At 36.3% G+C, this 15,626-nt stretch overlaps 1 protein-coding gene across 5 annotated transcripts in view; it reads right to left on the reverse strand.

The window, feature by feature from the left end:
* Positions 1-1,506: 1,506 nt before the first annotated feature.
* TSPAN8 (tetraspanin 8) overlaps positions 1,507-15,626 on the reverse strand; it is a 254,741-nt gene continuing 240,621 nt past the window's right edge. For all 5 annotated transcript variants that reach the window (XM_054663409.2, XM_054663406.2, XM_054663408.2 and 2 more), the window contains 5 exons: positions 14,609-14,683; positions 14,406-14,513; positions 9,112-9,243; positions 5,753-5,836; positions 1,507-1,798 (listed from right to left, as the gene is read on the reverse strand). In XM_054663409.2, coding sequence (XP_054519384.2) covers positions 1,745-1,798; positions 5,753-5,836; positions 9,112-9,243; positions 14,406-14,513; positions 14,609-14,683 — 453 coding nt within the window. In that variant the 3' untranslated portion in view covers positions 1,507-1,744. The remainder of the gene's footprint in view (positions 1,799-5,752; positions 5,837-9,111; positions 9,244-14,405; positions 14,514-14,608; positions 14,684-15,626) is intronic.

A 15,626-nucleotide genomic window follows, 5' to 3' on the forward strand; every position in this document is an offset into this window, starting at 1 on the left:
ACTGGGTATATACCCAAAGGACTATAAATCATGCTGCTATAAAGACACATGCACACGTGTGTTTACTGTGGCACTATTCACAATAGCAAAGACTTGGAACCAACCCAAATGTCCAACAATGATAAACTGGATTAAGAAAATGTGGCACATATACACCATGGGATATTATGCAGCCATAAAAAATGATGAGTTCATGTCCTTTGTAGGGACATGGATGAAATTGGAAATCATCATTCTCAGTAAACTATCGCAAGAACAAAAAACCAAACACCGCATATTCTCACTCATAGGTGGGAACTGAACAATGAGATCACATGGACACAGGAAGGGGAATATCACACTCTGGGGACTGTGGTGGGGTGGGGGGAGGGGGGAGGGATAGCATTGGGAGATATACCTAATGCTAGATGACGAGTTAGTGGGTGCAGCGCACCAGCATGGCACATGTATACATATGTAACTAACCTGCACAATGTGCACATGTACCCTAAAACTTAAAGTATAATAAAAAAAAAAAAAGAAAAGTGGTTACCTTTAGGGAAATATTTACAGAGAGGGCAGTATATTGGTAAATGTTTATCAACCAGCTGTCCAGAAAAGAAAGAAAAGAAAAGAAAGAAAAGCCCTGAATTTACAGCATTTGTCAGTTTCTATGGCATAAATACTCCGAGCATGGTAGATTTCAAGGTACCAATCTCATGTTACTGAACACAAAGTTGGGAAGAACTTTGTGTACAAAACTTTTGTGTATATGTGTACAATCTGCTTAGCAAGTCTGTGTGAGCCAAATACAGCCCACCACTGAGAGGTGGCATGAAGGAGCATTCTGGTGTGCTAGAAATATTCTGTATCTTCTTTTTTTTTTTTGGAGATGGGGGTCTCACTTTATTATTCAGGCTGGTCTCAAACTCCTGGGGTCAAGAGACCCTACTGTCTCAGCTTCCCAAGTAGCTGAGCTTACAGGCATGAGCCACTGTGCCCAACTCTGATCTTAGTCCTTACACAGATGTACATATATTAAAAGAGCTATACTTTAAGAATTATCGACTATATTGCATGTATGTTATACTTCTATACAAAGCAAAAATGTTAAATATTTCTGAGAACTAGAAAGAAAAAAAAGTTACAACTGTTGTGTCTGAGAGGAAGATCCAGATGGGTACCAGAGAAGCAATGGCTGGGTGCTGGGCACTCAGACCTTTTTGTTCATACAATAGATATGCAGCAAAAGAGAGACATACTATTAGTAGTTTTCACATAAATAGAAAAGAGATGGTGACTCTTTTACCTGGATCATTGTCAATTATTTTAACATTAGACTTGATTCAGTCTTATCACCAATGGTTGACACATCATATAAAAGAGTGTCGTTTCTGAAAAGCCCCAGATCCTCTGTCTTAACTATCTATGGCCCTGTCACCTTAGAGATGATTATTCTGGGTGGCTCCAGAAGAACATTTTAAGCACTGTACCACCTGAACACAATGATCAGACATAGAAAAGCACCAACGTAAACAGTTACTTTTATTTTGAGTAAAAATACACATTCATATCATTTTCCCTTATATCCCTCAAATCTTAAATGTGTTCAATATGTCTAGAAGATATCTGTGGTCTAGCTAGCCAAGACATTTTAAAAAGACAGCTGCTCCTGACTTATATAGCACTTACATATTTAAATTTACAAAGCCAAAGCAACATTTTAAAGGGGTTTGACTGACGATAGCTTGATGCATCCACAGATTCATTTGTTCCCGATCTGGCAATACAGGACCATAGAAAACACCAAACCCAGTATCTAGAGAACAAAATAACAGGATTAACATGGAATTTAAGGGAAAACACTGGACACATTATAAATAAACAGAAAGAACATTATATATGAAAAGATTTTGTATATTGACAGTTCCAATCTTATCTAACTCATCTCTCTTGGGAAATTAGAGGTTCCAATGGGACAAAAGAGCACTGCAAAAGCTCTCTTGAGTTTTTTTTGTTTTAATCAGCTTTTTTAGCTGGCCAATCAGCCTCTATCTAACTGGCCCCATATAAACTGCACAGTAGCAGCTGCCACCAGAGGACCTACTCCCTTTTCTGGAACACACACATTCTTCTGCAGAGCGTCTCCTCTGGAGCCCTGGGGATCTCAGGTCCCTGGGGGCTAAATATACGTACTGCTTCCATAAAAAGGTTATGATCATCTGGTTTAAATCATCTGCATAAAAATCAAGAAGTCTAGAATTTCTCTTGCTGTAGTTTTAGGCATTTCCAAGAGGAATAAAAAAATGCAGTAACTCTTTTTTTAAAAAAGCTTCTAAACTATGGGGAATAGCTTAATTCAGGAATTTCTTTTGAAGTGAAAAAGCACAGCTGAAAATCTGGGGCATAATTTCCATCTCAAGTAGCTCTCCCAAGAATGAGGGACCCCAAAATTTGCTCTAATTGGCTCTACAGTTGGTGACTTGCATGCTGTATCTTTGACGTAGAAATGATAGACAGGACCTGTGTGAATTACCAATAGAAAGTTTCCTCCCCCACCAGCCCCTTTTGAAGGGAGGATGGAGGAGGGCAAAGTGACATTTATGCTGAGTCAACTTATATGCTTCTACTGTGTTGAGACTTTCTGCTTACTAACACTTTCCTGGAAATGTAATTCAAATGAGAACTGCTAACCAATCTTTCTTCCTTCTTAAAAAGGTTGACACCAATTCTCTGCAAAAGTAATAATTTCCATTCAAAATGTGCTACAATTGAAGACTGAAATTTAGTCTTTTTGTCTTGATCCTGAGCCTTAAGTCTGTGGGACAAGTATCAAGAAAGAATTTTTTTAATGGGGAAAAAATAATGGGATAAGACAACTATCATCTTTCACTGCTACATCCTTGAAATAGAAGCCCACAATTTATCAGCAGACTAGACAGTTAATATCACACTTTCTTGCATTTCATTGTCCCTGAAAAGAACATTTATCATTGTTCAAAAAAAAGCACATAATTAAAAGAGATTTGTCATTTTATAATGTACGCCAAGACTCATGATAAATTTGCTAAGAGGTATGCAGCAGTCTAAAAAAATGTAAAATTATCATTTTTCTTTTAACTGCATTATTTCTAGGACCTCCTGTTGGGATAACTTTTATCCTACAAAGTGATGGCTCTCAGTGTGTAGCACTTTTTTTTTTTAATTAAAGCAAGGAAAGTGCTGATCATCTTTTGTGCTTGTAAGTTGCTATAGTCAAATGAGGAGAGTATGATAGTCTGGCTGTTTTAAGCTAGAGTAATGAGAATTCCAAAAATGTCTATAGATAAATTTTTCTTGCAGAATAAGGTATTCTGCACAATCTTTAGCATCCAATGTGAGAAGAATCCCTTAGGTATATAGTCTTAACAGAGCTTTGAAAACAAATATTGGCCCACCTCACTAAAACCTATGCCTAAACATACTAACATAAGGTCTAAATATGGGACGGTCTTTTTTTATATGATATTTTTCTGTGGAGATAATCTGAACATATTTTCTGCAGGAAGACATTTGCTTCTGTTTTCTTAAAAGTATTTTTTAGAGGAGATTTTCTGTTTCTGTATCTTTGTGTTTTTTTGAATTTGAACTTTGGAAACAAAGAAGGGAGATAGGCCTAAGTCATAGGGCAATAGGAAACTTGTACTAATGACTGTAAGATGAGCTATAAAATGCTTTTTTTTTTTTTGGATACATAATTTATAGACTGGGTGTCAGAAGACTTTTCCAATCTACTTTTTGAATAAAGGAAGATGGAATATAAAATGATTTGTTTCCCTTAAAAAGAGGGAGGGCAGGTTATAGACTGAGGAACTGAACAATTTTAAAAAGTTCAAACAATTATTTGAACCAACTATTTACCATATCTGCAGAGAGTCTAGAAATCACAATTAATTTGACTGCTCAAATTCAAAAATGGTTCTGTTTTATGATAGTACCGCAAAAACTTCATACCTATAAATTACTGTATAGAGTGTTTGTATTAAGCTATTTTTCTCTGAATATGTCTTCAGAAGAACAAATAAAATATTTAAACATGTAATTAATGCATGGAATATAACAATTTCATAAAATACTGAAATGCATTAATCTTTTTGTAATCTTATTTTCCACTAGATGTATTTAAATTCTTGAAAATGCCTTTGACTATGACACAAAGGATTTCATCAACCTCCCCAATCAAGTATGTCCTTACTTTTTCTGGTTTTGCTAACTGAGGAGCATCTGTGATTTGAGCTAGTGATAGTCAATTGTCAGAACTTGAGTCTAACATGAAATATAACTCTTATATTAAATATCTCATTTAGAGCATGCTCTCTCATTCATTTAAATCATTCATGTAAAATCACTCTTGATTCATTTAAATCATTCATTTCTTACTCATCTTCATGGCCATTAGTCCTTATTTCTAAATTAGCATAAACCCAGAATACAAAGCAGAGAAACAAAATACATCTTACAAAATGCAGAATCAAGAGAAATAGACCTAATCCATAGCACCATTTGACTCTGAACATATATCAGACCTAAAGAAAGACAGCCATAACCTACCAACAAAGAATGCTTCATATTTATACCTATTCATCTGGACTACAAGAAAGTAATAACCCACAGTTTAATTTGCTGCTAATAGTCCCTAACCTTTCTCTAATAGCTGCCTGGGAAATTCCACCAGCAAACTAAATAACCACTTAGGACACTAAATTGCTTCATTCCCAGTTAAAATTTCTTTCTGGCAGTGATGTGGCACGAGTAAGAGGTAGAAAACTACCAGAAAGCCCAAGGAGTACCTTGCACAGCATTCCATGAGCATGAAGCACAAGGCACTCAGCTGAGCTAACCAGCTCTCACAGGCATTAACCAGGGAGACACTTCACATTCTTGCTAATGCCCTGGAATAGGATTGTGAGTGAATTTGATCTACTTGATATCAAAATTACCCAAGATCTGGGATGATTCCAAAATGCTTCTCTGAAGCAGTTTTAATTCATTTTCTTGGCAAAGATTTTTAGGCCATGTGAAAAGTATCTTTCAGGTTTTTTGTTTTGTTTTTTTTTTTAAAAAAAAAACATGCCAAGAAAGTTCATCAAGACAAAAATCCTATGTGGGATATTTTTCCAACATCAATAATTAAAGTGATGAAAGTAATACATAAGCCTCAATTTTCCTTGAAAATTTCTCCAAGTGAGTCAATAGTACTTAAGCTGAGGAAATCAGAGACAATTACCTCTACTTTTTAGAACTTCTTGGATTTCTCTAGAATGTAATAAGTAACAAAGAAAGAGCTCCTCACACTCTTGAGTTCAGTTTTTATTTTCTGTTTCAAAATCAAGATGAGAAATAAGAAATTGTAAAGGTCGTATTTTGCTTTGTTTGGTGCTTTTTCTTCTAACTTTGGAAAACTGTAACCCCTGTGCTAGTTTTCAGTGGGAAAAATATACCTGGCACTAAGAACTATGTGAAAATTAATTCCATCTTTTTCCCGGTAGAGAGGTCATTCAGAAGCAAGAGTCTCAACCCTGCTCACTTCATAAGACTGGAATCTCCTCCTCAGACTCAGGCTGATCGAGGGAGATGATGGGCCTTTAGCATCCAGTGCTTTTCTAAAGCATCTGCGTTTTTTATAGTTGTTGTGGTTTTTTTTTTTCTGTTTGTTTGTTCACCATCAATATTTCTTGAAATTAATGAACAAGCAAGGGAATAAAAGAGTCAATAATACAAGATTATACTGTACCTCAATAACTGCCAGTCCAAATGCTATTCCAATAACTATAATAAAATTTTTTGCCAAGAAGTCTTTTATGAAAGAAATACAGGTCTGTTAAAAAAAAAACATTAAAAGTTACCTCTCAGAAAAATTCGACCTCACATTAATCAAAATTTTTATTAATCTGGTTGACTTTTTACATTGCTATCAAGAAACACACTTAACGACAAGGAACTGGGTTATTCCTTCCACTCCCTGCTTCACCTTTGCTCCAAAAGGTTGTAACTGTTGTGGTTTGTTTATACATTGAAAAGCAATTGAGGAACAAAATTTTGCTTGACTGCCTAATTGTTGAATCTAGGGATTAATAATTACAAATAATAATTTTTCACCAACATATCCTCAAATGACAGATTTTATAATTTATACTATAAATTTTATAGCTGATAAAGCTATACATTTTACAACAAAAGTATAAATCATAATTTTATCTTAACTTTATTCATTTTAGAGCTGATACCACCTTGACTAAGGATTTTTTAGGTTTGTAATCTAAAACAGAAAGGTTTCTGGTTGAGATTTTAGATAATAATATTGTAAATTTTCATTTTTAAAACAAGGTATTTTCTTTTTTTCTTTCTTTCTTTTTTTTTTTTTTTCTTTGAGACAGGGTCTCCCTCCAGCGCTGAAGCTGGAGTGCAGAGGCACAATCTTGGCTCACTGCAGCCTTGACTTCCTGGGCTCAAGTGATCCTCCCACCTAATCCTCCCAAGTAGCTGAGACTGCAGGCATGTGCCACCATGCCTGGCTAATTTTTGTTGTGTTTTGTAAAGACATGGTTTTGCCATATTGCCCAGGCTTGTCTTGAACTCCCGGGCTCAAGCAATCCACCGGCCTCAGCCTCTGAAAATGCTGGGATAACAGGCTTGAAGTCACTGCTGCCGGAAAAAAAAAGATTTTCAAAATCCCTTAATATTTATCAGGGTTATTTTTATCTTAAAAAGAAAAAACTTACTATGTCTACCACTATGCCATTACTTTAGATAAAAAAGAGAAATTAGGAAGTTGCCTCTTTGCTACATTTTTGAAATGTATACAATCCAGGATGCATTTTCGTGCTTAAAACATTTTGGACTAGACCTAATAACTTCAAGAATTGTAAATTATGTGAAGAATTTTTTAAATGGAAAAAGACTACACAATATAATTGTGTTATTTTTGTACTGCCCTGAAATATATTATCCCTTTGATGGTCATATATGTGCAAAGGGCTAACAAAGTATTGCTATTTGTTAAATAAAATAAAATTTCTCCAGAAGGCTAAGTCATCTTTTCCCCTTCATTCCTGAATGTATTGAGTTTCTTCATTCACATTTAACCCAACGTGGTAAACATTCAAGGAAATTATTATGTCATTTAGGTTAACAATGAGATTAATGATTATATCTACTGAGTCACATTCATTATGTTTCAGGGGTTTTTCTCTTCCTCTTCGCCTAAGATAATGAGGGTATCTTGGCAAAAGGAAGAGGAAAAAAAAGAAATGTGAATTATGGCCATTCCATATTTTTTATTTTACCAGACTTCTTGCAAATGACACATGGCAGATGGAAGTATTTTATGAATTTACAACCTTCCTTTTGGGAAACTGGTGTAGCTATCAGCCTATATTCAGCTGAATTATGTGTGAACTTACAGAAACTATCTAATAGTTTTTTTTTAGGATAATTCCAGGGGCTTTTCAGAATCTGTCTTGAGGAAAAACATCTTTGAGTTGAATTTGAACAGGAGACAAATAGCAATCTGCAATTGAATTTACTTATTTCCTCATTATCCTAAGTGGAAACTATCTTTATTTACTCTATATTTATTTCTCCTTTTCCTTGTAAATACTGTGTCACTAACATTAGGTAGGGAGGAGGGGAGCAGGGAGAATATAAAAAGCAAGAATCAAACTTTTTTTAGTAATATTACTTTGACAATGAAAAACGCAATATAACCTGTAGTCTGGTAGATTATTTATTGAGTTACTTTAAATCTTAGCGACATACTTTAAGTATTAATGACAGCAATTCCCCTTCAGGGCAGAGCCTCTTTAATTTTGATAAGATCAGTGAAAAAGATCAGTAGTCAAGGAAAGAGTAGTTTCCCCTGAAATATTTTCTATTTCCTTTTATAAATTAATTTCAGTAGCAGTTACTAAACCAAAACATTTCTAGATTGAAAATAATCTTCGGGTATTATAGATATTAATATTAATTCATTGTGATTTATAGTGGTTTTTAATGTATCTGCCTCTCAACTAGATTGTAATCTCCTAGAGGATCCAGAAGCATGTCTGATCCTAGCAAGGGTCTGTCTGACATGTAGTAGGCACTGAAGAATAACAGTAAATAAATGAAATACTAATATCAATTGTAATTTTTGTACACATTTCTTCTAAGCAGAAGGAACAACTTATGAAGGGACAGATGTCATGTTCTTCATGAAGCCATATCCTGAACCCCACAGACTAAGTGAGATGGGGTCCCATAACACCTTGCACCCATCTCTATCCAAGAGATACTAGTAGACCATTGGATTGAAGTTGCCTAACTATCTTTCTCTCTTCCTTACTTGAGCATCAGCTCCATGAGCGCAGACATTGTGCTCTGTTCAGGAATGAATTCCCCGTGACTGGTAGAAAGCTTGGCGCATAGGAGGTGGTCAGTAAGTATTTGATGAATTGATCAATAAGAAGAACTAGGACATCCACGTATTGACATTCACAAGTCACATAAATATGACATCTACAACACATAAAAGATTAACCTATCTTTTTCAATTGACATTAAATGTTCAAGGTAACTTCTCAATTGCAGCAATAACTAGGTAAATTGGTAGCTGTCAATAACATAGAGAACCTAAACCCTTAAATGTATTTGGGAAGGACTTGGAGTCCTTTCTTTAAATTTTGGGAAAGAAGAAACCTCATTTCTTGAGAAAAGGAAATTTGATTAGAAAACAAAAAACATTGAAAATTGTAGTGAAAATATTGTTTTCTAGAACTTATGTTAAAGTAGGAAAAAATAAAAGAGAATAATGATTAAGATGACCAAAGAGAGGATAAAATAAACTTTTATGTTAGTTTGTACTTTGCCTCCCATTGCAGTAGAATGTTTCTTTGACCTATTAAGATTGGGCTTAAATGATGCCAGACTCATAGAAGAAATGAAGTCTATCTGCTTTTATCTTTAAATAAGGATTTTTTTAATTTGGGAAATTTCTGAGAGTTTTATATCATGATTCCCATGGTACTCCATGCATTTTAATTTTTTGTAGGGACTTTAATTGTGAAAAGAAAGTAACAGAATTGCTTATTGTACCAAATGTGATTTAGTTCTCACCTCTTTGTAAACTTCTTTTCCATTATAGCTTTGGCATGATCTCTGCTTATCTAGACAGGCACATAATTCAGGATAGTGTTGAAAATTATTTCCCCAATCAGCAGCTCCATTGACCAAACCGCAGCATTTAAACTGTTTGATAAAAGGTAGAATGAGAAGCAGTCAGTAAGAAGATTAAAAACATTGGCAATACATTAAATTATAATCTTCTGAAATCATTATTAAAGGTTATTATGCTAAAATACCATGTAAGTCACCTTTTACCTTTCTCTGTGTAGAAGTAAAAATTAAGGATTTTTTCATTTTGATCTTTACATTAATGATGGAAAAATGGAGTTGCGGACTGAAAAATCTGAAGAAGTTGGGAAGATGAAAAACTCACCTACTAGGTTTTTTATTTTTATTTTTTTGAGATGGAGTCTTGCTCTGTCACCAGGCTGGAGTGCAGTGACGCGATCTCGGCTCACTGCAACCTCCAACTCCCTGGTTCAAGGGATTCTCCTACCTCAGCCTCCCAAGTAGCTGGGATTACAGGCATGCTGCACCACCACGCCCGGCTAATTTTTGTATTTTTAGTAGAGACCGCATTTTACCATGTTGGCCAGGATTGTCTCAATCTCCTGACCTCGTGATCTGTCCACCTCAGCCTCCCAAAGTGCTGGGATTCCAGGCATAAGCCACGGTGCCCAGCCTCACCTACTAGTTTTTAATGACAAAAGAGAGTCAGATCTCTGTAACTTAGATATTGTCAAAAAAGTTTCCAAAGAATTCACAAGAGAGTCAAAGAATTGTTGCTCAAAAGAGACATGAAGTTTTAAAAGTGAAATTTCCACTCCATGATCTCTGATCACTTTTGAAAGACAGGAGGAAAAAAATGAGAGATATTGCAAAGACCCAAATAGATGCTCAAGGAGCCTCCCATAAGATTGAATTTTATGAACATCTTTAAAATATGGGAGGGAACACAAATGAAGAATGAAGCTCTTAGAATGTCAGGAAAGTTACAGTCCCAGAATAAACTGATCCATGGAAAACACTAAAAAAGAGGGTTTGCAGCCACATTTGAGGAAGAAAAACAAGGAAATGATAACCCCAAGAATCAGGGCATGTGGCACATGATATTATTAGATGGGAGAAAGAAAGATAATTATTCCTCATGTTGCTTCCATCTGCTCAATTAAGGGGAAAACACTTCGTGCAGAAATGGGAGGAAAAAAATGGCTGAAAAAAACAGAACCAAGACTGAGTGGTTTTCCCAGCTCTGATACATTGCAATGCCAAGATATTGAAAGAATTTTCACTTACTGGGCAGGTAATCATTAAATTTATTTATTACATTAATAATAAATGTGTAATAAAATCATTTATTACACATTAGTTTAACCTCTGTGCCAAAGTTTGTTCATCTGTAAAATACAGATAGTAACAGTTGCTAATAATAGCATTTAATTTGCAGATTTATCATAAAGATAAACATAAGAAAATCCATGTAAAGATAAGAACTCCCAGGTTTAAGAAAGCACTCAATAATGCATTTGCTTTTATTGTTTTTGTTTTCATTGTTTGCTGTTGGTGTTGTTTCTTTCATGCTCTCACAGGAACATGATCTGTTCAGCATTGTTATCAATGATTTGAATAAATAGAAAAAAATATCTTTCCAATTCTGTAGTCTCTGTAGAGCTAGGAATGACAATTAATATGCTGGAGATCAGAGTCAAATTTCAAAGATAGTTCAAATAACAGAGATAAACTAACAAATTCAACTGAGGCAGATACGAAGTCTTGTACTTATGTCAAAGACTGAGTTACACAAAAACATTACTCAACAGATGTTTACATGACAAAGCGCTGGAAATTTCAGTTTGTTTCAAGGTCAGTACTAGCAAGGAGGGTGCTCTTGAAACAACCTCCTTTCCTGTTTCCATGGTAGACATGATTAATTGTTTATTCTTTCTGATTACATAATCTTGAGTAGTATTCACTGATACAGATACCCTCTGTCAAATGTAAATTAAATTCCACTATAAAATTTATATTCTCATTTACAGATCAGTTCATATTTGGAATATTGTAGACCTCAGGACTCCTTAGGGAGGCATAAAGTCATACTCACAGATGAGAGGGTAGAAGTTAGGAAGGTTAAAACTTGTCACGATATCAAGTCACTACATCAGAGATAAGAGCAGTTAAAGAAGAAGCTGGTCAGGACTTGTTGACAGTGGTGTAACAGCTGGATGAAAAAGGCAGTAGGCACTAATGATACAACGCCTCTAGACAAATAATAACGAGCAAGAATCCGAAAGGGGTGCATTCCATCAGTATGTTAACAGGGAATTTGTGTGGGAAATCCCTGAAATCCAAAGAGAAAGCCACTCAGCATCTGTAGCTTTTGTCAATGTGTTATGGGACTCCAGGTCATCCAGCCAGAGTTTGTGGTGGTAGGATTCTTTTCCCAAAGAAGCATAACTTATAAAAGAAAGCATAGTGGAGATGGAGGAGGAGGATAAGGATGAGGAGGAGGAGGAGGAAGAAGAAGAAGGAGGAGGAGGAAGAGGTAAGAAGAGGAGGAGAAGGAAGAAGAAGAAGAAGGAGGAGGAGGGGGAGGAGGAGAGGGAGGGGGAGGTGGCACAGGGAAGAGGAGAAGGAGGAGGAGGAAGAAGGAGGAGAAAGAAGAAGGAGGAGGAGGAGGAGAAGGGGGGACAAGAAGGGAGAGCAGGAGGAAAACAAGAGGAGGAGGAAGAAAAAGAATCAGCAGAAGCAGCAGGAGAAAAAAGAAGGGGAGGCGGAGGAGAAGAAAAGGAAGAAGGAGGAGGAGAAGGAGGAGAAGGAGGAGGAGAAGGAGGAGAAGGAGGAGAAGGGGAAGGGGAAGGAGAAGGAAAGAAGGAGAAGAAGGAGGAGAAGAAGAAGACTCATAATGGAAATTTGAAGAAATATAGTCCTATGAACACAAGGAACTTCAGGCACAGGATTTCTTTACAAGAGCAAGAGCACTTCAGGAGAACATGCTACAACAAACAGCACATTTAGAAACCCAGGATTGGCATGGAGACCTTGAATCCAGGGATATGTACAGCAGATGTTACTAGGACCCAAACCAGAGGCTCAGTGATTACCTCTAGTCTATTTTGTCCTAGGTCAACACCCTGGAAAGGGTCTGGGATGCTCAGCCCCACCCAGCAGAGGTACTGAGGCTGCATAAATTCTTCCTGCTTTAAGCCTGTTTTAAGCTGGGCTGTAGAGTAAGAATGATCCCGGAAAGAAGAGAGTCAAAGGATGCAGCTACAGGGGAGCTAGGAAAAGCACATCAGAAAGGAAGTTAAACAGGGACTGACCCATATCAGGTTTCAGCTTTCGGAAATGATGCTTTAAGCACAATTTTTACAAGCTGGCATCTATCCAAATAGGAACTAGTGAATGCTCTGAGGGAGAAAAAAAAAAAAGTCACCTGATAAAAAGTTTGAGAAACCAAGGATGTTTCCACTTGAAAAGCAAGGATTTTAGGAGTCGAACAATAGCCATTCTCAAAGAAAAATCTATCATATATAAAAGCATCAATAATTTTTTTCCTCTGAAACTCTGGAAAAACTAGTACTAAATAATGTAAATCCTAGGGAGGCAGATTTTGTTTCAAATTAAGAAATAACATACTAATCATCAGACTTGCATATAAGCAGGATGGGCAAAAATTAGTAAACTTTCACCTCTTTAATATTTCATTTGAGGGTAGATGACCATAAATATAAAATATGTTTATCAGTGAGAAGTCAGATTAAGTGACCTATAAAATTCAAGCCTCTCCTAAGATTCTGTGAATTTCCATGACATGCATATATTCAGAAGGAAAAAGTAGTAAGAGCACTCCAAGGATGGAAACTGATGCAAAGGCAGGAAGGCAGAGTTGTTCAAGGGACCCTGAGTACACAAACCTGGCTGGACTAGAGTTTACTCTTTAGAGAGTAGTACTTAGTAAAGTTAAAATATTAGGTAGGATCTAGAGAGTAGAAGACCTTCAATGCCTACCCATATTTTGACTTTAAAGAAAAAAGGAGGGGATAGTATACTGATTTAAAAAATAATAGACTGGTCAGACAGATCTGGGTTCAAATTCCAACCCATCACTTGGTAGCTGTTAGACCTCCCTAAAACCCAATATCCTTATCTGTAAAATAGGGTTAATGAGGATAATGATATTACCCATCCACAGGGTTGTTGTGGGTATTAAATGAGCTACTGGATATAACACCTGCTACATAGTAGCAATTAATGTTAGCTATTACCATTTTTATGAGACAGAGAAGTGGTGGAGGCTGAGAAAGAGAAAAAGAGAGGTTGGACGTGGTTGCTCACGCTTGCGATCCCAGCACTTTGGGAGGCCAAGGCAGGAGGATCACTTGAGGTCAGGAATTTGAGACCAGTCTAGGCAACATAGTAAGACCCCTCTCTCTACAAAAATGATAATAATTTTTTAAAAGGTAGCCAGGCATGGTGGTGTGTGCTTGTGGTCCTAGCTACTCAGGAACCTGAGGTGGGAAGATCTCTTGAGCCCTGGTGGTCGAAATTGCAGTGAGCTATGATTGTACTACTGCACTCCAGGCTGAGTGACACAGCAAGACCTTGTCCTCAAAATAATTAATTATTTTTTAAAAAGAAGAGAGAGAGGCCATGTGCAGTGGCTCACCTCTGTAATCCCAGCACTTTGGGAGGCTAAGGCGGGTGGATCACCTGAGGTCAGGAGTTCAAGACCAACCTTACCAACATAGTGAGACTCTGTCTCTACTAAAAATACAAAAAATGAGCCGGGCGTGGTGGCGCATGTCTGTTGTCTCAGCTACTCAGGAGGCTGAGGCAGGAGAATCAGTTGAACCCGGGAGGCAGAGGTTGCAGCGAGCCAAGATTGCACCACTGCACTCCAGCCTGGGTGACAGAGCAAGACTCTGTCTCAAAAAAAAAAGGGGGGAGAGAGAGAGAAAGAGAGGAGATTCCCAGCCACACTACCCTTTTAAATGGTAAATGGAAAATATTAAAACTATTATTGATTTGACTCATTCGAGGCTTAACCTGTCATAAATGTATCTTCTTAATTTCTGTCCTTCAAAACTGCTTCAGAACTTTGTATGAAGCGAGAAAGTAATTACAAATATCTTAGATTTTTCTTATTGCATGGTGACAGAATAATCAATCAAAATCTGCAAAATGGAGACATTTTTCAATCTTTAAGGAATATGTATTAAAAACTAAACAAACACAGAAGAACTATGTCCAACTCTTTAAAATGAACAATGAATTCTAATTACCTCTTCTTGAAACATAATTATGGCTTCCTGGAATTGTTTTTCATTTTCCCCTGTGGCGCTCAAAAGCTTTGTGTTTTCATACAGAGTTTCATTCACAATGCGATCAGACTGAAAATTGAAAAGTATTTTACATTATTCATGCCACAAGGTAGTATTTCAATTTTTCAAACTTCTTCAAAATTTTCAAACATCTGTGCACACACCTTAGATTTGAAAACAGCTCCTAGGATACCTGTCGCCACCTGCAGGAGCAGGATCAGAAGCAAGCCTATGAAAAACTGAAGAAGAGAAAAAGAAATATACATTATCCTCAGTGCATTCAGTAACATCTGGGGACATTCTGGCACAGCACTTCTCTCTACAGCTGGGATTATATCACAGTGAGAGTGTCAGTCACACTCTTCATTTATTCCACTTTTTACTTCAAGCTGAAAATTTTGGGTTCATTACTACTCAGAAAACTGCTCCAGAGACTGATCGAGGAAAGTGGTTCAGGCAAAAAATTATCAAAACAACCATTGATATCTGTATGATATTGACTAGAGGGAAGTTTGAAAACTTAGATGAGTTTATTTGAATATTATTTTACTCCTTGCCTTTCTTCATCAAACACAACCTCACACAAACTCAGAATTGGCTTTGAAACAGCATCTCCACTACATTCAGAATAACCTGGCATCTTGTTACATATATAGATTCCTGAAATCGGCTTCAGATACGCTGAATCATAAGTTTGAAGGATGCAGCCCAAAGACAATTAGCTTTTTTTTTAAACAAGCTCCTTGAGTAATTAAATTCTTCAATTGCAAATGAGGCCTTATTGTTCAAAAAGCAATCAGTAGGAATGTTATTAGAGTCCCTTTAAAACTCTGTCTCTACCGTCCCTCACAATAAACAAACACTTTTGAACATTTTTCTCAGGTACTGATATAATCCTTACTTTATTAGAGGAATAAGTTTAGATTAGACCTGATAAACTTTTATGTCATATTTGTATCTGATAAACACTTGATTTTTTTCTAATATTTTTACTATATCCATTTTCTACTGTATATGTTAAAAGTGAATGCCTGTGAATTATCCAAACCCAATTTATCCTCCTCAATGCTCTCTAAGAGATAATTCTGATTATCTCATTCATTTAAACTTTTTTTTTAGCATGGCATGTAGAACACCTATGATTTTACCACAACCCACACTTGGATTCATCTTCCATCATTT

This window comes from Pan troglodytes, chromosome 10 (genome assembly GCF_028858775.2).
Source record: "Pan troglodytes isolate AG18354 chromosome 10, NHGRI_mPanTro3-v2.0_pri, whole genome shotgun sequence".
NCBI classification, from domain to species: Eukaryota; Metazoa; Chordata; class Mammalia; order Primates; family Hominidae; genus Pan; species Pan troglodytes.